The sequence below is a fragment of the Bombina bombina genome, chromosome 1 (genome assembly GCF_027579735.1).
Source record: "Bombina bombina isolate aBomBom1 chromosome 1, aBomBom1.pri, whole genome shotgun sequence".
Lineage (NCBI taxonomy): Eukaryota > Metazoa > Chordata > Amphibia > Anura > Bombinatoridae > Bombina > Bombina bombina.
In genome coordinates this window covers 736,559,878-736,580,819 of record NC_069499.1, presented here as the reverse complement: position 1 = coordinate 736,580,819, position 20,942 = coordinate 736,559,878, and the positions used below count along the sequence as shown (strand labels likewise).

Genomic DNA, 20,942 nt, shown 5'->3' with positions numbered 1-20,942 from the left:
TAAAAATAGAGACCATCTCGCTTGTCTGGCTGTCAAAGTCTTGTTCTTTTTTAAATATTCAAGATTCTTATGGTCAGTAAAAATAATGAATGGAAGTTTAGATCCTTCTAGGAGGTGTCTCCATTGTTCAAGGGCACTCTTTATTGCTAACAATTCTTTGTCCCCCACACTATAATTACTTTCTGCACTAGTTAAGGTTCTTGAATAAAATGCAATGGGGTGAATTTCCCCATTCTCAACTTGTTGTTGGGAGAGTACTGCTCCTATGCCAGTATTAGAGGCATATGCTTCAAGTTGGAATTGTAGATCAAAGTTGGGTAGTGATAAGATTGGTGCTGTAGAAAATAACTCTTTAAGTTTTTCGAAGGTTTCTTGAGCTTTTTGAGACCATTTAAATTTTTGATTAACACTAGTCAGTTGTGTCAGTGGTCTTACTATTGAAGAAAAGTTTTTAATAAACTTTCGATAAAAATTAGCGAAACCGATAAAGCGTTGTAACGCTTTTACAGTAGTGGGAGCTGGCCAATCTTTAATGGCAGACACTTTGTCAGGATCCATTTGTACATGGTTAGGAGTTATTATATAACCTAAAAATTTTATCTTAGAGACATGGAATACACATTTTTCTAATTTAGCATATAATTTGTGCTCCTTGAGACGGGTGAGTACCCATCTTACATGCTTTTCGTGATCAGAGGGTGTTTTGGAGTATATTAGAATATCATCTAAGTAAATTATAACACAGATGTCCATAAGGTCGTGGAATATTTCATTAATAAAATGCTGGAATGTTGCAGGAGCATTGCTTAAGCCGAAGGGCATTACATTATATTGAAAGAGCCCATAACGGGTTCTAAAGGCGGTTTTCCACTCATGACCTTCTTTCATACGGATAAGATTGTAAGCCCCCTTAAGATCAAGTTTTGAATAAATTGTAGCTTCGTTTAAACGTTCCAATAATTCGGGTATGAGGGGTAGAGGATATCTGTTTTTAACAGTAATTTCGTTTAAAGCTCTATAATCAATAATGGGTCTTATTGTACCGTCCTTATTGCGTACTAAGAACATTCCAGCAGCAGCTGGAGATGTTGAGTGGGATATAAAACCTTTTCGGAGATTGTCGTCTAAATAGGAACGTAAGTAAGTAAGTTCCTCTTGTGAAAGTGGGTATATTTTTCCGTGAGGAATTTGAGAGCCCGGTATCAGATCAATTGGACAATCAAACTCCCTATGAGGGGGGAGGTTTTCTGCCTCTTTTAGATCAAACACCTCTGCCAGATCCTGATAAATTTCTGGTAGTTCGGATTCAATAGCAGAGATTAACTGATATGGATAACATGTTTTTAAACAGAATGGTGATGCTAATGATACCTGTGGAGTGGACCAGTCAATGCTGGGGTTATGTTTTTTTAACCATGAAAAGCCAAAAATAAGTGTATGCATGTGGATGGAAATTAAGTCAAAAGTAAGATATTCAGTATGTCCATTGTCAGTTGTCACTAGTAAAGGTATTGTTTGATGAGTAATGGGACCATGTTGTATGAGGGAACCATCAATAAGTTTAACTGAGACTGGTTGTGCCTTACAAACAGTTGGAATTTTATTTAAATCTACAAAAGATATATCGATATAATTTCCGGCTGCCCCAGAATCGATCAATGCATTAGACTGCACGTTTTTCTGATCCCACTGTAAAGAAAGGTTAAGAGTCAATTGAGGGTTTTGAGTGAAGTATAAAATATTATGTTTTGAATGAATCTTACCCTTCTTCTGCTTTTGAAGAATTGGGCAATTATTAACTGAGTGTTCTTTTTGCCCACAATATAAGCATAGATTCTCAGATCTGCGTCTGGCCTTTTCTTCAGGTGTTAAAGGTCCTTTTATGGCTCCAATCTCCATTGGGGTCTGATTAGAAGTACCCTTTTCCTGGTTGGGTGTGTAAAGATACGGACGTCTAGGTGGTACGTCACAGGTAGCTCTCTCAGCCTTCCTTTCACGTATTCGCCGATCCAGGGTAGTACTTAATTTCATCAGTCCATTCAGGGTTTCGGGCATCTCCAAACGGGACAACTCATCTTTTAACAATTCTGAAAGGCCCAGTCTGAACTGGTTCTTCAAACTAATTTCATTCCATTTAGAATCATCTATCCACATTTGGAATTCAGTAATATAATCTTCTATATTCCTCTTACCCTGTTTTAGGGATCTCAGTTTCGTTTCTGCCGTCATCTGTGAATGAGAGTCCTCATATAAGGATGTCATGGCTAAAAAAAATTCTTCCAAGGAATCTAAGATTGGATGGTTATTCTCAAAATATCTATTAGCCCATGAGCGAGGCTCCCCCTGGAGGAAGGAGATGGTAGTACAAACCTTGATTCTCTCAGAGTGATAAGTTTTAGGCCTTAATGAAAAAAGTAATTTGCAAGCATTTTTAAAGTCTCTATATTCACTTCGTTTACCAGAAAAGGGTTGAGGATAGTTAATGTGAGGTTCAGGGACTTCTGAGCTCTTGGCTGGTAAACATTCTTTTACTAGAGTTTTAAGTGCTTTATTTTCTGATTGTACCTCAGTTAAGGCCCTGGCTAGATATTCTAATTTTTGATGGATGTTGGTGAATTCATTTTTTATTTCACTAGGATCCATCCTATATTTTACAGGTTATAACCTTATTGGCCTGAAAATTCTGTGATAACCAAAAGTTATCTAATAGTGTAATGATTTAAATATGGAAAAATAAAGGTTTTGTTGCTCTTTTCTTAAAATAAGCAAGAGAAAATGATTTATTAAACTTACTTATTTAAGGTGAGTCATTAATTTTGTAATTGATAGATTATTATGAAACTTCACTAAGGTATGAATATATAAATATTCAGGAAATATTATGAGTAACTGAGATTTAAGTTCAGAGAGAGTCATATGTGTTACAAAATTATGCAACAGTAAATGCTGATTAAAGCAGATAAAGCAAAGCAAAGGATTAGACTGCTTGATAAAGTATAGGTAATTTCTTCACGCACTCACACTTTCACGCAATAAAATATATACACAGTCCAGACATACTAGCTTGAATACCAAACCGCAATCTACTGAGTCAGATGAGAATCACAATAAAGGTTATAGGTATCTCCAATAACAAACAATGGTGTTTAAGGTTTAACCTTTATGAATGAATAAATTGTAGCGTGGAGAGCGGTACTTATCTTAACAGTAGCGGTGGTATGAAGCGTGGGGAGCGGTAATGCCTTTTGGATATAAAGGTTGAGAGGTAAGTTGCAGCTCTTAGGTTCAGCGTCTGTTTGGTGTGAGCGCGACTTCGGCGTGGTGAAAGAAGTTCCGTTTGGCGGATGAATCCGGAAAATGGTCCCGGTCAGGATAGAGGCAAAAGTAGATACCCAGCGGGTATCGAAGGCGATGTAAAAGACCTGAAGGTTATGCAACAAATGCACAATGTGGTAGTAGCTCCTCAGAGGAGTAAGGAGAAGTGAGAAACAACTTCAATTTTCAGGCCCTGATTAATGGGTAAGCACTTCCTTAAATAGGAAGGAAGTGCTAATGCAGGGTTTAGATTTAAAGGGATATCACACGGACGGACATGATCCGCTCAACATCGCTCCTCAAAGTTCAGTTGCTCGCTGGCTGATATGGACAATTCTTGGAGTTCTAATGACTGACAGAAACAAGCCCCCAAAAGCAAAAAGCAAACATTGTAAAGCAAATGAACATTATTATTTTTTTTTTTTAAAGGGACAGTAAATACCTTGAGATTTTTAAATAAAATGTTTAATTTTGTGTGATGAAACAACTTTGCAATATAGTTTAATTTTTGTATTTATTTTCCAATTTTAACTGTAAAAAATTAGGATTTTCTACTTCTCAGAACTTGTACCATGCTAATTTTTCAAAGCTCATCCTGCTACATATCTCTCCTTAATTGGCTTTAGCTGAGCAGAACTTCAAATAAATGCATTTATACTAACTTTATGACAGTTACTAGCCTTATTGCCTGTAGACTAAAGCCCAGTATTTGGCTTCTCCAAACATTGATATTAATTTGTTTTAAAAAATGTTTAGACTTAGTTATTTTATAGCAGCACAAGAGAAACATAATTTATGCTTACCTGATAAATTTATTTCTCTTGTAGTGTATCCAGTCCACGGATCATCCATTACTTATGGGATATTAACTCCTCCCCAACAGGAAGTGCAAGAGGATTCACCCAGCAGAGCTGCTATATAGCTCCTCCCCTAACTGCCATTACCAGTCATTCGACCGAAAACATGCAGAGAAAGGAAAACCATAGGGTGCAGTGGTGACTGTAGTTTAATGGAAAAATTACCTGCCTTAAAGTGACAGGGCGGGCCATGGACTGGATACACTACAAGAGAAATAAATTTATCAGGTAAGCATAAATTATGTTTTCTCTTGTTAAGTGTATCCAGTCCACGGATCATCCATTACTTATGGGATACCAATACCAAAGCTAAAGTACACGGATGACGGGAGGGACAGGCAGGCTCTTTATACGGAAGGAACCACTGCCTGAAGAACCTTTCTCCCAAAAACAGCCTCCGAAGAAGCAAAAGTGTCAAATTTGTAAAATTTGGAAAAAGTATGAAGAGAAGACCAAGTTGCAGCCTTGCAAATCTGTTCAACAGAAGCCTCATTCTTAAAGGCCCAAGTGGAAGCCACAGCTCTAGTAGAATGTGCTGTAATTCTTTCAGGAGGCTGCTGTCCAGCAGTCTCATAGGCTAACCGTATTATGCTACGAAGCCAAAAGGAGAGAGAGGTAGCCGAAGCTTTTTGACCTCTCCTCTGACCAGAATAAACGACAAACAGGGAAGACGTTTGTCGAAAATCCTTAGTTGCCTGTAGATAAAATTTCAGGGCACGGACTACATCTAGATTGTGTAGCAGACGTTCCTTTTTCGAAGAAGGATTAGGACACAAAGATGGAACCACAATCTCTTGATTGATATTCCTGTTAGTGACCACCTTAGGTAGGAACCCAGGTTTAGTACGCAGAACTACCTTGTCTGAATGAAAAATCAGATAAGGAGAATCACAATGTAACTCAGAGACTCTTCGAGCCGAGGAAATCGCCATTAAAAACAGAACTTTCCAAGATAACAACTTGATATCAATGGAATGAAGGGGTTCAAACGGAACCCCCTGTAAAACATTAAGAACTAAGTTCAAACTCCATGGTGGAGCAACAGTTTTAAACACAGGCTTGATCCTAGCTAAAGCCTGACAAAAAGCTTGAACGTCCGGAACTTCTGACAGACGTTTGTGTAAAAGAATGGACAGAGCTGAAATCTGTCCCTTTAAGGAACTAGCGGATAAACCCTTTTCTAAACCTTCTTGTAGAAAAGACAATATCCTCGGAATCCTAACCTTACTCCATGAGTAACTCTTGGATTCGCACCAATATAAGTATTTGCGCCATATCTTATGGTAAATCTTTCTGGTAACAGGCTTCCTAGCCTGTATTAAGGTATCAATAACTGACTCAGAAAAACCACGTTTTGATAAAATCAAGCGTTCAATTTCCAAGCAGTCAGCTTCAGAGAAATTAGATTTTGATGTTTGAAGGGACCCTGGATCAGAAGGTCCTGTTTCAGAGGTAGCGACCAAGGTGGACAGGATGACATGTCCACTAGATCTGCATACCAAGTCCTGCGTGGCCATGCAGGCGCTATTAGAATCACTGATGCTCTCTCCTGTTTGATTCTGGCAATCAATCGAGGAAGCATCGGGAAGGGTGGAAACACATAAGCCATCCCGAAGGTCCAAGGTGCTGTCAAAGCATCTATCAGAACCGCTCCCGGATCCCTGGATCTGGACCCGTAACGAGGAAGCTTGGCGTTCTGTCGAGACGCCATGAGATCTATCTCTGGTTTGCCCCAACGTCGAAGTATTTGGGCAAAGACCTCCGGATGAAGTTCCCACTCCCCCGGATGAAAAGTCTGACGACTTAAGAAATCCGCCTCCCAGTTCTCCACTCCCGGGATGTGGATTGCTGACAGGTGGCAAGAGTGAGACTCTGCCCAGCGAATTATCTTTGATACTTCAATCATTGCTAGGGAGCTTCTTGTCCCTCCCTGATGGTTGATGTAAGCTACAGTCGTGATGTTGTCCGACTGAAACCTGATGAACCCCCGAGTTGTTAACTGGGGCCAAGCCAGAAGGGCATTGAGAACTGCTCTCAATTCCAGAATGTTTATTGGTAGGAGACTCTCCTCCTGATTCCATTGTCCCTGAGCCTTCAGAGAATTCCAGACAGCGCCCCAACCTAGTAGGCTGGCGTCTGTTGTTACAATTGTCCAGTCCGGCCTGCTGAATGGCATCCCCCTGGACAGATGTGGCCGAGAAAGCCACCATAGAAGAGAATTTCTGGTCTCTTGATCCAGATTCAGAGTAGGGGACAAGTCTGAGTAATCCCCATTCCACTGACTTAGCATGCACAATTGCAGCGGTCTGAGATGTAGGCGTGCAAAGGGTACTATGTCCATTGCTGCTACCATTAAGCCGATCACCTCCATGCATTGAGCTACTGACGGGTGTTGAATGGAATGAAGGACACGGCATGCATTTTGAAGCTTTGTTAACCTGTCTTCTGTCAGGTAAATCTTCATTTCTACAGAATCTATAAGAGTCCCCAAGAAGGGAACTCTTGTGAGTGGAAAGAGAGAACTCTTCTTTTCGTTCACCTTCCATCCATGCAACCTTAGAAATGCCAGTACTAACTCTGTATGAGACTTGGCAGTTTGAAAGCTTGAAGCTTGTATCAGAATGTCGTCTAGGTACGGAGCTACCGCAATTCCTCGCGGTCTTAGTACCGCCAGAAGAGCACCCAGAACCTTTGTGAAGATTCTCGGAGCCGTAGCCAATCCGAATGGAAGAGCTACAAACTGGTAATGCCTGTCTAGAAAGGCAAACCTTAGATACCGGTAATGATCTTTGTGAATCGGTATGTGAAGGTAAGCATCCTTTAAATCCACTGTGGTCATGTACTGACCCTTTTGGATCATGGGTAAAATTGTCCGAATAGTTTCCATTTTGAACGATGGAACTCTTAGGAATTTGTTTAGGATCTTTAAATCCAAGATTGGCCTGAAAGTTCCCTCTTTTTTGGGAACCACAAACAGATTTGAGTAAAACCCTTGTCCTTGTTCCGACCGCGGAACCGGATGGATCACTCCCATTAATAAAAGATCTTGTACGCAGCGTAGAAACGCCTCTTTCTTTATTTGGTTTGTTGACAACCTTGACAGATGAAATCTCCCTCTTGGGGGAGAGAATTTGAAGTCTAGAAGGTATCCCTGAGATATGATCTCTAACGCCCAGGGATCCTGGACATCTCTTGCCCAAGCCTGGGCGAAGAGAGAAAGTCTGCCCCCCACTAGATCCGTTCCCGGATCGGGGGCCCTCGATTCATGCTGTCTTAGGGGCAGCAGCAGGTTTCCTGGCCTGCTTGCCCTTGTTCCAGGACTGGTTAGGTCTCCAGCCTTGTCTGTAGCGAGCAACAGCTCCTTCCTGTTTTGGTGCAGAGGAAGTTGATGCTGCTCCTGCTTTGAAATTACGAAAGGAACGAAAATTAGACTGTCTGGCCTTAGGTTTGGCTCTGTCTTGAGGCAGGGCATGGCCTTTACCTCCTGTAATGTCAGCGATAATTTCTTTCAACCCGGGCCCGAATAAGGTCTGCCCTTTGAAAGGTATATTAAGCAATTTAGATTTAGAAGTAACGTCAGCTGATCAGGATTTTAGCCACAGTGCTCTGCGTGCCTGAATGGCGAATCCGGAATTCTTAGCCGTAAGTTTAGTTAAATGTACTACGGCATCTGAAATAAATGAGTTAGCTAACTTAAGGGCTTTAAGCTTGTGTGTAATCTCATCTAATGGAGCGGATTCAAGTGTCTCTTCCAGAGACTCAAACCAAAATGCTGCTGCAGCCGTGACAGGCGCAATGCATGCAAGAGGTTGCAATATAAAACCTTGTTGAACAAACATTTTCTTAAGGTAACCCTCTAACTTTTTATCCATTGGATCTGAAAAGGCACAGCTATCCTCCACCGGGATAGTGGTACGCTTAGCTAAAGTAGAAACTGCTCCCTCCACCTTAGGGACCGTTTGCCATAAGTCCCGTGTGGTGGCGTCTATTGGAAACATCTTTCTAAATATCGGAGGGGGTGAGAACGGCACACCGGGTCTATCCCACTCCTTAGTAACAATTTCAGTAAGTCTCTTAGGTATAGGAAAAACGTCAGTACTCGCCGGTACCGCAAAATATTTATCCAACCTACACATTTTCTCTGGTATTGCAACTGTGTTACAATCATTCAGAGCCGCTAACACCTCCCCTAGTAATACACAGAGGTTTTCCAGCTTAAATTTAAAATTTGAAATATCTGAATCCAGTTTGTTTGGATCAGAACCGTCACCCGCAGAATGAAGCTCTCCGTCCTCATGTTCTGCAAATTGTGACGCAGTGTCTGACATGGCCCTAATATTATCAGCGCACTCTGTTCTCACCCCAGAGTGATCACGCTTACCTCTTAGTTCTGGTAATTTAGCCAAAACTTCAGTCATAACAGTAGCCATATCCTGTAATGTGATTTGTAATGGCCGCCCAGATGTACTCGGCGCTACAATATCACGCACCTCCCGAGCGGGAGATGCAGGTACTGACACGTGAGGCGAGTTAGTCGGCATAACTCTCCCCTCGTTGTTTGGTGAAATATGTTCAATTTGTACAGATTGACTTTTATTTAAAGTAGCATCAATACAGTTAGTACATAAATTTCTATTGGGCTCCACTTTGGCTTTAGCACATATAGCACAGATATCTTCCTCTGAATCAGACATGTTTAACACACTAGCAAATAATAAACTAGCAACTTGGAAATACTTTTCAAGTAATTTACTATAATATGAAAACGTACTGTGCCTATAAGAAGCACAGAAAAAGTTATGACAGTTGAAAATTAATAAACTGAAAAGTTATAGCATCAAATCTTTGTAAAAAACACAATTTTAGCAAAGGATTGCTCCCATTAGCAAAGGATAACTAACCCTGATAGCAGAGAAAAAAAAATACAGAAATAAACGTTTTTTTATCACAGTCAACTACAATCTCACAGCTCTGCTGTGAGTGATTACCTCCCTCAAAACAAGTTTTGAAGACCCCTGAGTTCTGTAGAGATGAACCGGATCATGCAGGGAAGACAAACTTCTGACTGAATAAAAAAGGCCCCTCCCCCTCACACATAACAGTGAGAGAGATCAGTAAACTGTCATAAATTAAATAAAACGACTGCCAAGTGGAAAAAAATAGTGCCCAAAACATTTTTTCACCCAGTACCTCAGAAAATTAAACGATTTTACATGCCAGCAAAAAACGTTTAACATTAATAAATTGAGTGTTATTAAAAAGCCTGTTGCTAGTCCCTGCAAATTAGGCTGAAGTTTTATGCATACAGTATAATTCCAGTGAAGTGCCATTCCCCAAAATACTGAAGTGTAAAATATACATACATGACAGCCTGATACCAGTTGCTGCTACTGCATTTAAGGCTGAGTTTACATTATATCGGTATGGCAGAATTTTCTCATCAATTCCATTGTCAGAAAATAATAAGCTGCTACATACCTCTTTGCAGATTAATCTGCCCGCTGTCCCCTGATCTGAAGTTTACCTCTCCTCAGATGGCCGAGAAACAGCAATATGATTATAACTACTCCGGCTAAAATCATAGAAAAACTCAGGTAGATTCTTCTTCAAATTCTACCAGAGAAGGAATAACACACTCCGGTGCTATTATAAAATAACAAACTTTTGATTGAAGGTATGAAACTAAGTATAATCACCACAGTCCTCTCACACATCCTATCTATTCGTTGGGTGCAAGAGAATGACTGGTAATGGCAGTTAGGGGAGGAGCTATATAGCAGCTCTGCTGGGTGAATCCTCTTGCACTTCCTGTTGGGGAGGAGTTAATATCCCATAAGTAATGGATGATCCGTGGACTGGATACACTTAACAAGAGAAAATGTCTTTACAAGGTGTTTACTAGCTCTTTAATGGAAAAACAGCGATACATTTCAAATAAATCTCTTCTAGATGCATCAAATAAATAATACTTTAGTGCTCCTTTCTTTTTGTAGTTCTGGACAGGTTTTTACCATTACATAAAAAAAGAACCAAAAGACATTGTTAGGCTTGTTTGCAGAATACATTTCTATAATAAGTTAACTTTGTAAACATCATGTCTATTTATAAAAAAAATAATTATATAAACTACCAATAAATGACAGTTGGGTACTTTCACTTAAAGCCCTATTTTAGATTTTCCAGTTTCTATGTTAATTTGTGATCCTCATTCAGTAGAGCTCATACACCTCTTCAATATTATGAGTAGGGCTGCCACCTCAACCATGTTTTCCTTGACACTTATGAGTTACACATGCTGCAGGGTGTGCAGGAAGGAACATGTATTGTGTTTCTGGACAGCTCTATTCACATCCCTTCCTGCACACCCTGCAGCATGTGTAAGTCATAAGTGTGCAGGAAAACATGGTTGAGGTGGCCACCCTAATTATGAGACATCAAAAAACAAGGAATTGGTCAGATGTGAAGGCATTTGGGAAACTAGCCCAGAGTCATTTTAACACTGTTTTTCTTCCCAGTAGCGTATAGCATCTACTTACCTTGCTGATAAAGGCACGGAGCGAAGCAAAAACATGCTTCAGGCACATCTCTGATTGTCCATTTTTCAGAAAAGCCAGATAAATATCAAAGAGTTTCTTCATGAGAGGATTGTGACAATCAGTGTTGAGAAGCTGGGTCTACATGCAATGAAAAAACATTAGGCTTGATGAACACATTTTACTTCATACAACTTACATAGCAGAAATCTTAACGTGATCATCTAAACACAGGGTCACTATAGATAACAAGAAGCGTATTTGTGCTAACCAAAACTAATCGAAATCTGTATGGAAAAAATACTGATGTTTTAATATTGAAGGTAACTGCATTAAAAATATAGCGTCTGGCAAAATTCACTAAAAGAATTTAAAAGACTCTCTCCAGCTTCACCAGTTCCTATGTAATTCCCTGAAGAATAGAGAAATAAATTAACTTTAGTTATTTAGCTGTGTGGGTTAACAAATAAACTGTTGAAGCTAGAGAGGCTAAAGAACCTTTTAGTTAATTTTCCCAATAACCACTTAGCTACCAGAAAGTAACAAAGAAGAAGATTCTCAAAAAAATGGCAGCTTGTAGTCCATGCGTCTTGAGCAGACATCATTGTCTAATAAGGCTTCTACTAAGTTATTACTGTTTTTCCCCAGTGGCATATGCAAATATGCTGTGAGTGCTCGTTCACCAGCATTCAAACACCACACCTCAGAAAGTCAGCAGTGGCTTGTATGACACAAATTAATACTTCACTGAGGCAATGGTCATTTCAGCGTTAAGACAGCACTGCAGCCATTACAAGTCTTGCCGGTATAGCTGTACCACAAGCCTTTTAGCCTATAACGCAACGTCAGTCCCGCACTCATAAAAATTACGTTATTTCATGGGATTTCCATAGCGCTGATATTATGAGTTTTGCGGTGAGGCTAAAAAGCTTGCGTTCCAGCCTATACCGAAAAGATCCGTTTTGCAATCTAAAAGCAGTAGTTATGAATTTTACGCTTCAAAACTGTTACATAAAACTCATAACTAAGGTGTTACAAAGTACACTAACACCCATAAACTACCTATTAACCCCTAAACCGAGGCTCTCCCACATTGCAAATACTAAATTAAATTTATTGACCCCTAATTTGCCGCTCCCGACATCGCCGTCACTAATAAAAAATATTATCCCCTATTCCGCCGCTCCCCGACATCGCTGCCACTATACTAAAGTTATTAACCTCTAAACCGACGCACTCCAGCATAGCAAACACTATTTATAGATTATTAACCCCTAATCTGCCGTCTGCCCACATCGCCCCCACTATACTAAAGTTATTAACCCCTAATTCCGCCGCCACTATAATAAACCTATTAACCCCTAAACCGAAAGCCCCCACAACAAAATATACTAAATTAAACTATTAACCCCTAAACCGAAAGCCTCCCACATCGCAATAAACTAATTTAAACTAGTAAACCCTTAACATAACGGCCCCTAACTTTATATTAAAATTACAATGTCCCTATCTTAAATTAAATTAAAACTTACCTGTCAAATTAAAAAAACTAAATTTAAACTAAAAATTAAACTAATATAACTATTTAACTAATATTAAACTAACTACCAATTAAATAAAACTAAAATACACATTAAAAAATCCTAACACTACTCTAAAAATGTCAAAATATCTAATTACTAAAAAAAATAAATTACAAAAAATAACAATCAGTAAATTACAAAAAATAACAAACACAATTATCAAAAATAAAAAAGGATTATATCTAATCTAATAGCCCTATCAAAATAAAAAAAGCCCACCCAAAATAAAAAAACCCTAGCCTACAATACACTACAATAGCCCTTAAAAGGGCCTTTTGTATGGCATTGTCCTAAGTTAAACAGCTCTTTTACGTGTAAAAAAAAAATGCAAAGACCCCCCAACAGTAAAACCCACCACCCAACAACTCCCCAATATAAAAAAAACTAACTCTAACAAAAACCTAAGCTACCCATTGCCCTAAAAAAGGGCATTTGTATGGGCATTGCCCTTAAAAGGGCATTTAGCTCTTTTGCATTGCCCTGAAAAGGGCATTTAGCTCTTTTAAGAAAAGCCCAAACCCTAAACTAAAAAAAACCCCACCCAAAAAAACATTAAAAAAACCCTAAAAAACCTATTACTAACCCCCAAAGATCCACTTACAGTTTTTGAAGTCCCGCTTGTACGATCTTCATCCAAGCGGCGAGAAGTCTTCATCCAGACGGGCCTCTTCTATCTTCATCCAGGCGGCAAAGTCCTCATCCAGGCGGCAAGAAGTCTTCATCCAGACGGCCTCTTCTATCTTCATCCAGGCAGCGAAGTTATCATCCAGGCAGCGAGAAGTCTTTCTCCAGACGGCCTCTTCTATCTTCATCCAGGCGGCATCTTCATGAAGATATGAGGCGCGGAGCATCCTCTTCATACTTTATACTGAATCTTCAATGCAAGGTACACGATTCAAAATGGCGTCCCTTGCATTCCTATTGGCTGATTTGATTTTGGAAATTCAAATCAGCCAATAGGATGAGAGCTACTGAAATTCTATTGGCTGATTTGAACAGCCAATAGAATTTCAGAAGCTCTCATACTATTGGCTGTTTCGAACAGCCAATAGGATTTCAGTATCTCATCTAATTGGCTGATTTGAATTTCCAAAATCAAATCAGCCAATAGGAATGCAAGGGATGCCATTTTGAATCGCCTACCTTGCATTGAAGATTCAGTATACGGCGGCGACCATATGAAGAGGATGCTCTGCACCGGATGTCTTCAGGATGGACCCGCTTCACGCTGCCGGGATGAAGATAGAAGATGCCGTCTGGATGTAGATAGAAGAGGCCACCTGGACGAAGACTTCTCGCCCGCCTGGATGAGGATTTCGCTGCCTGGATGAAGATAGAAGAGACCGCCTGGATGAGGACTTTGCGAAGATCGTTCAAGCGGGACTTAAAAAACTGCAAGTGGATCTTCGGGGGTTAGTGGTTTTTTATGGGTTTTTTTGAGTGTTTTTTTTTTTTAAGTTTAGGGTTTGGACTTTTCATAAAAGAGCTAAATGTCCTTTTCAGGGCAATGCAAAAGAGCTAAATGCCTTTTTAAGGGCAATCCCCATACAAATAACCTTTTCAGGGCAATGGTTAGGTTAGGTTTTTTAGATAGGTTTTTTTATTTTGTGGGTTTGTGGGGGTGGGGGTTTGTAATGTTAGTGGGACTTTGTATTTTTTTTTTAGGTAAAAGAGCTGTTTAACTTAGGGAAATGCTAAGGGCTATTGGTAGTTTATTGTAGATTAGGTTTTTTAATTTGGGGTTTTTTTACGGGGGGTATTAGAATAGGAATAATTTTTATTATTGTTGATAATTCATTTGTTATTTTGTGTAATGTTTTTTTTTCTTCGTTTTGGGGTGGGTTTTCATTTTTCGATTAGGGGTTGGCCATTTCATAAAAGAGCTGAATGACCTTTTAAGGGCAATGCCCATACAAATGCCCTTTTCAGATCAATGGGTAGATTAGGTTTTACTTTATTTTTATTTTGTGGGTTTGGGGGGTGAGGGTTTGTATACTGTTAGGGGGTGTTTGTTTTGTAGCAAAAGAGCTGTTAACTTTAGGGCAATGCCCTACATAAGGCCCTTTTAATGGCCCACAAAAAGGCCCTTTTAAGGGCCCTTGGTAGTTTATTTTAGATTAGGCTTTTTTATTTTGGGGTGAGTTTTTTTATTTTTTTTTAAAAGGGTATTATAACAGGAATAATTTTTATTATTTTGGATAATTTGGTTTGTTATTTTTTGTAAAAGTAGTTTTTTTAATTTTTTGTTAATTTTAGTGTTTTTTATTTTTTGTAATGTTAGTTTTTTTTATTTTTTTGTAATGGTAGTTTTAATTTTTGTAATGTTAGGTTTAAGTGTAAGGCAACTTAGGTTTTATTTGACAGGTAAGTTTGTATTTATTTTAACTAGGTATTTAGTAAATAGTTAATAACTATTTACTAACTAGTCTACCTAGTTAAAATAAATACAAACTTACATGTGAAATACAAATAAAACCTAAGCTAGCTACAATATAATTATTAGTTTTTTTTCACAGGTAAGTATGTATTTAGTTTTAAATATATATTATTTAGTTAATAATTGTAACTTTAATTTAGCTCTATTTTAATTATGTTAAAGTTAGGGGGTGTTAGGGTTATGTTAGGGTTAGGTTCAGGGGTTAATAGTTTAATTTAAGTTGTTGTGATGTGGGGAGCTGGCAGTTTAGGGGTTAATAGATTTATTTAGTGGTAGTGATGTGGGAGGCCAGAGGTTTAGGGGTTAATAGCTTTATTTAGTGGCGGCAATGTCGGGGAGCAGCGGAATAGGGGTTAATAGATTTATTATAGTGTGGGCGATGTTGGGGTGCAGGGGAATAGGGGTTAATAACTTTAGTACAGTGGCGGCGATATCGGGACCGGCAGATTAGGGGTTAATAACATTATGTAGGTGTCGGTGATGTCGGGGGCAGCAGATTATGGGTGATTAGACTTAGGGTTTATGTTAGGGTGTTAGGTTTAAACGTATCTTTTTTCCCCCCCATAGACATCAATGGGGCTGCATTACGGCGATTTACATTGCACAATTGCAAGAGTTAGGATTTTTTCTGACCCGCTCTCCCCATTGATGTCTATGGGAAAAGCGTGCACAAGCACGTCAAAACAGCGTTTGTATTTTGTGCGGTATGGAGATTAAAACCACCATATCGCACGTACAAGCCGGCTGTTTCAAAAGTTGTAATGGCTGCACTGTAGAGGGTTAAATAACGCAACTCTTGTTGCGTTCATTAATTTCCCTATAGCATGCATAACTCGTAATCTAGCTGAGTGTCAGCAATGGCTTGTATGAAACAAATTCAGACTTTACTTAGACAATACACATCACCACCTGCTCTCTGAAGTGTAATGTTTGAATAATGGTGCACGGCCCTCAAAGCATATGTGTGTATACTGCTGAAAAACAGTTTGCAAAAATGTTTCTAATTAAAATTGAAATACAACCATACACATTTAATTTTCCTCATTTTTATCCCTTCAACCAAGATGTCATCATTTCAGTGTTTTGACATCTAGTCAAAATTAAAATTGCATGCCCTATCTGTATCATGACATTTTAAACAACTTTTTACTTTTATCATCAAATTAGCTTTGTTCTTTTGGTATTCTTTGTTGAAAGCTAAATCTAGGTAGGCACATATGCTGATTTCTAAGCCCTAGAAGGCCGCCTCTTATCCCAGTGCATTTTGACAGTTTTTCACAGCTAAACAGCGCTAGATTGTGTGTGCCATATAGATAACATTGTGTTCACTCTGAAGGAGTTATTTATGAGTCAGCTCTGATTGGCTAAAATAAATCTGTGAAAATAACTGAAATAAGGGGGCAGTCTGCAGAGGCTTAGATACAGGTAATCACAGAGGTAAAAAATATATAAATATATCCATGTTGGTTATGCAAAACAGGGGAATGGGTACAAAAGGGATTATCTATAAATTAAACAATAACAAATCTGGAGTAGTCTGTTCCTTTAAATATAACTACATATTTAGTTGAAAAGGCAATGCTTATATGAGGTATCCACAGTATTGAGAACTCCATGTAAGAGAGTAAAATAATTTACTTTACTTACGTTCTTAATACAAAAGAAAAAAGAAAAAAAGAAAAATTCTTACTCTGAATGTTTGTGTAAAGAAGGAGACCGTGTCCAATACTGTTAAGGATACTTCAGTGGCACAATTCCCTTCAAGCAATGCTTGGTGTATTACATCTGCTTCTGAATTCCCAGAACCTAATAATACAAAGACAAAATGATTAAGAAACATTCCAGTTTCTATCCTATACCTAAACATCAAGAATCCAAGGGGATTTGCATATACATTCATACATATATATTTTGGGAGGGGGGGGGTTACACACCCACATTCCTCTTTTGTAACATTAACGGGCCATTATACAATTTAGCGTATCATGTCCGCCGCACATCAATAAATGCAGATAGCATATACGCTGTCAGCATTTATCATTGCACATGCAGTACTTGTGAACTGTTTGTGCAATTCCGCCCCCGGGAGATTCGCGGCCAATCAGCCGCTAGCAGGGAGTGTCAATCAGCCCGATCGTATAGGATCAGGCGGATTGATGTCCACGGCCTCAGAGCAGGTGGGCAAGTTATGGAGCAGCGGTCTTTAGACCGCTGCTTCATAACTACTGTTTCCGGCGAGCCTGAAGGATTGCGCGGAAAAAGGGGAATCAAGCTCTATTCAGAGCTTGATAATTCGGCCCCTAAGTAACAATGTAAATATCACATAAATAAGTAAAATAAAAGTGAAAAAGTAACACAGGATACATTAAACAATAAAAAAAAATTCCACTGATAAAGAAATACAATTTTCTTTATTATACCCAGTGGCTGAAATATCAATCGCTTAATGTTTTGTTTTAATAATTTTCAGACGCCTGAAAGGGACGTGCTGATTCCTATGTGAGATGCACCTTATCTGATTCATGATTTTAAACATAATTCTCATGATACTTTAATCTTAAACATTATCATACTTCTATTGTAAACCATTTTATCCTTGCAAAACGTATCTCAGTCAAGCATGGCAACATAAAATAAATTGATCTCAATCACAATCTTTCAGCAGAGGGCTTTTCAAGTTTCTGGGGCTTCTAGAGGAGTGGTCAGGGTGTTAGAATGGGCTGTTTTACAGTGGGAGCTGTTTATTTGTTTATTCTGAATTTACAGCAGATATGAACCAATGGACCAACAAGTCTGACAAAAATTTCCTAAAAGTGTAAGCTTATTTATTTTGTAGGAAAGCCTTTAAGGCACTCTGGGCTAGATTACGAGGGGAGTGATATATATGGCTAATTCCACTCGACTTTGGCTCTTTCATTCTATTGGATTATTGGAATTTAAAAATGAAAATCAGCGAATAGGAATGCAAGGGTATATAAAGGGGTGTACCTCACATTCAAAATTCAGTGTGCGGCAGGTGATAGCATGAAGAGAATGGCGGGGATGGAAGATCTGAAAATAAGAAAAGAAGATGGATGAACATAGAAGACCGTTGCTGGGATGAAGATGGACCACTGACACTGGGATGGAGATGAACTGCCGCCGCCACATAGGAGCTAGATTGAACTATGGTGAGCACCATCTTTAGGGTTTAGGAGTAGGATATTTTGGGTGTGTTGTTTTTTTTAGAAAAGGTTTTTTTGTTTTCTTTTTTCAGGCAGCAAAAGAGCTAAAATGCCAATACCCTGCCAAATGCCCTTTTCAGGGCAATTTTTAGAGTAGGTTTTTTTAGATAGCCTTTTTTGGGGATGGGTTACTTGTAGTGTAGAATGGTGTAGGGCTTTTAGTGAAGAATAGCTAAATCACTTCGGGCAATGCCCTACAAAAGCCCTTCTAAGGGCTATTGCTATAGTTTAGTTTAGTGTTAGTATAGGATTTTAAATTTTGGGCTGTTTTTTTTTTTTTTTTAAGTGTGGCTTTAATTTTAGAATAGGCATAACATTTTTTTTGGTAACTTGTTTTTATCTGTAATGGTAGTTTTTTATTTTCTGTAAAGTTAGATTTTTTTCATGTAATGTTAGTTTTTTTTTGGTAACTTAGGGGTTGTTAATTAAGGAAGATTAGCTCGTTAGGGGGTTTAGATGTTAGTGGGTATTTTGCAATGGGGTTGTTGCGGTTTAGGGGTTAATAGGGTTGAGGAGTAGTTTGCTATGGGGGTTGTGGCAGTTTATGGGTTAATAGTGTAGTGGGTTACTTTGCTAAAGGGGTTGTGGCAGTGTAGGGGTTAATTTTGTAGTGGGTTACTTTGTAGTGGGGGTTATGGGGTTAATAGTGTAGTGGGTTACATTGTGTTAAGGGTTGTGGTAGTGTAGGGGTTAATAGTGTAGAGGGATCGTTTGTGATGTGGGAGTTTGGCAGTTTAGGGGTTGATAGAGTAGTTTAGTGCAACTGTTTCCTCCAGATCACGTAAAAAGTTTTATCGTTAAATGCGATTGCGTTTGAGTGATCGTATTTACTTTCAACTTGTAATACGAGCAGACTTTGCTGCTCAATGGCGCCCATAGAAAATATGGAAAATGTAAATTACCGCAAGTTTGTGTAAACAAATGTGTGGTAATTTAAACAGCGTGCAACTTGCAATATGGATTCAATCGTAAAAAAAAAACACTGCAACCTTGCGATTGGGTTTACGCTCCTCACGCTAACGATAGCCCTCCACTCGTAATCTAGCACTCTGTCGTCTGTCCTTAAGCCAGAATTCTACCCATAATTTTTGAGTACAGACCACCTTCGCAGGGGACCTGATTCTATGCTTAATGAAGTGAGATATGAGATAGATGCTGCTCTATTTATTAAAATGGAAAGTGGCATTGTGTGGACAGGCGGGTACAGACCTCTATGAACGCCACGTTTGAGTTTCAATACTGCAGCGATTTTTTCCCCGCAAAGGCATTAGTGTCACAAACCTTTTATTGAATATAGACCGTTAACTTTCCATTGACTTATAAGCAGGGTCGGCTCTAAGGGGGGGCATTGGGGGGCAATGCCCACCCAAATGGAATGCTATGCCCCCCAGGGCAAAAGCAGTGATTTATTTTTTTTTTTTTTTTTTACATTTCCCTGCTGGTGCTCTCACAGTTAACCTAAGACTTGCACTGTCCCTCCTCCTGCTAGCCCATTTACTACAGAGCTGCAGTGAGATGATGATATCATCAGACCTCTGCAGCCAGGAAGTACTGGGAGAAGCTAACAGTCAGTGAGAGGGAAGGCAGAAGTAAGTTCGTGAAAACTTATAACCAATGTGTGTGTGAAAGTAGTATCCCTTCCCTATTATGCTTTATATCCTGATCAGAACCATCCTGGCAGCCACAGATAAACAAGCAAATTGGGAATTCCTTAGTTTCCCCACTGCAGGACACACAAAACAAGTGTGCATTGTGACTGCTTTATTTGCAGTGATCAGTGTAAAATGTGTGTCAGATTATAGGTGCTCACATACAGACACTTCAAATGTAGCTGTGGGACAATGAGTGAAATAGCCTTATGTTTATTATTTACATGCTTTAAAACATCTCCTATTTGTCCCCAAGGTTGTTTTATTTTATTTATATTATATATATATATATATATATATATATATATACACACATACACACAGTATATATATATATATATATATATATATACACACACATACAGTACACGTATATATATATATATATATATATATATATATATATATATATATACAAACTGTGTGTATGTGTATATATCATATGTTTGTGTGTGTGTGTATATATATATTTGTGTGTATATACATGTATACTGTGTGTGTGTGCTGGTAAATATCATTAATAATATCTGTACAAGTAATGTACTGCTTGGCACTCAAACTTATTGTCACATAAAAGCTATTAGTAGGGTCATTGGTAGAGCTACACATGCAAACAGTATCCACTGGCTGTGTCATATGTGGGAGACATTCCTGAGATATGACAAATGTAACCCCTGCACTGCCATAATTCTGGTAAATGTAACTGCTGCGGCACTGCCAGACATCTTATAAATGTAACCCCTATACTCCTTGAGATATGACAAATGTAACCCCTGCACTTCCAGAAATAAAAACAAATCTAACTCCTGCACAGCCAGAGATCTGAAAAATGCAACCTCTGGACTGCCACAGTAGGTCTGCTTTTATTTTGACTCTCATACATGCTTTTTAAATGCGTGCCCCCTTGTGAAAAAAAAATGCCCCCCCCCCATTTCATTCGTTCTGGAGCCGACCCTGCTTATAAGTAGGTTCATTTTACACTGATGTTTTTTGTAATTGTTCCTTTAGAAACGCTGGCATGAACCAAGGACAACCCGTATTTACAATAAAGGATATATCACTTTGTGAAAAGTATTATACCATTATTGTTTGCTGCCAAGTTTTCTTTTTAAACCTGTGTCTATCAACATTCAGCTGCCTGACAGAGTTTATTCAGGCTTGTCTCTTTGTTTGAGCTAACGTTAAGCTTCAGGATGTGTAAGTATTAGTAACAAATGGTCACTTGCATCTTTTGCCAAATTTCAAAATATTGTTGCACTTTGTCTTTTGCTTTCTTTAAAGGGACATGAGACCCAAAATGTGTCTTTTATGATTCATGTAGAGCACACCATTTAAAACAGCTTT

General features: G+C 38.7%; 1 protein-coding gene across 3 annotated transcripts in view; it reads right to left on the bottom strand.

Annotated features, from left to right (window-relative positions):
• Positions 1–20,942, bottom strand: part of DOCK11 (dedicator of cytokinesis 11) — a 923,283-nt gene that overhangs the window by 367,455 nt on the left and 534,886 nt on the right. For all 3 annotated transcript variants that reach the window (XM_053699249.1, XM_053699251.1, XM_053699250.1), the window contains 2 exons: positions 16,416–16,531; positions 10,709–10,846 (listed from right to left, as the gene is read on the bottom strand). In XM_053699249.1, coding sequence (XP_053555224.1) covers positions 10,709–10,846; positions 16,416–16,531 — 254 coding nt within the window. The remainder of the gene's footprint in view (positions 1–10,708; positions 10,847–16,415; positions 16,532–20,942) is intronic.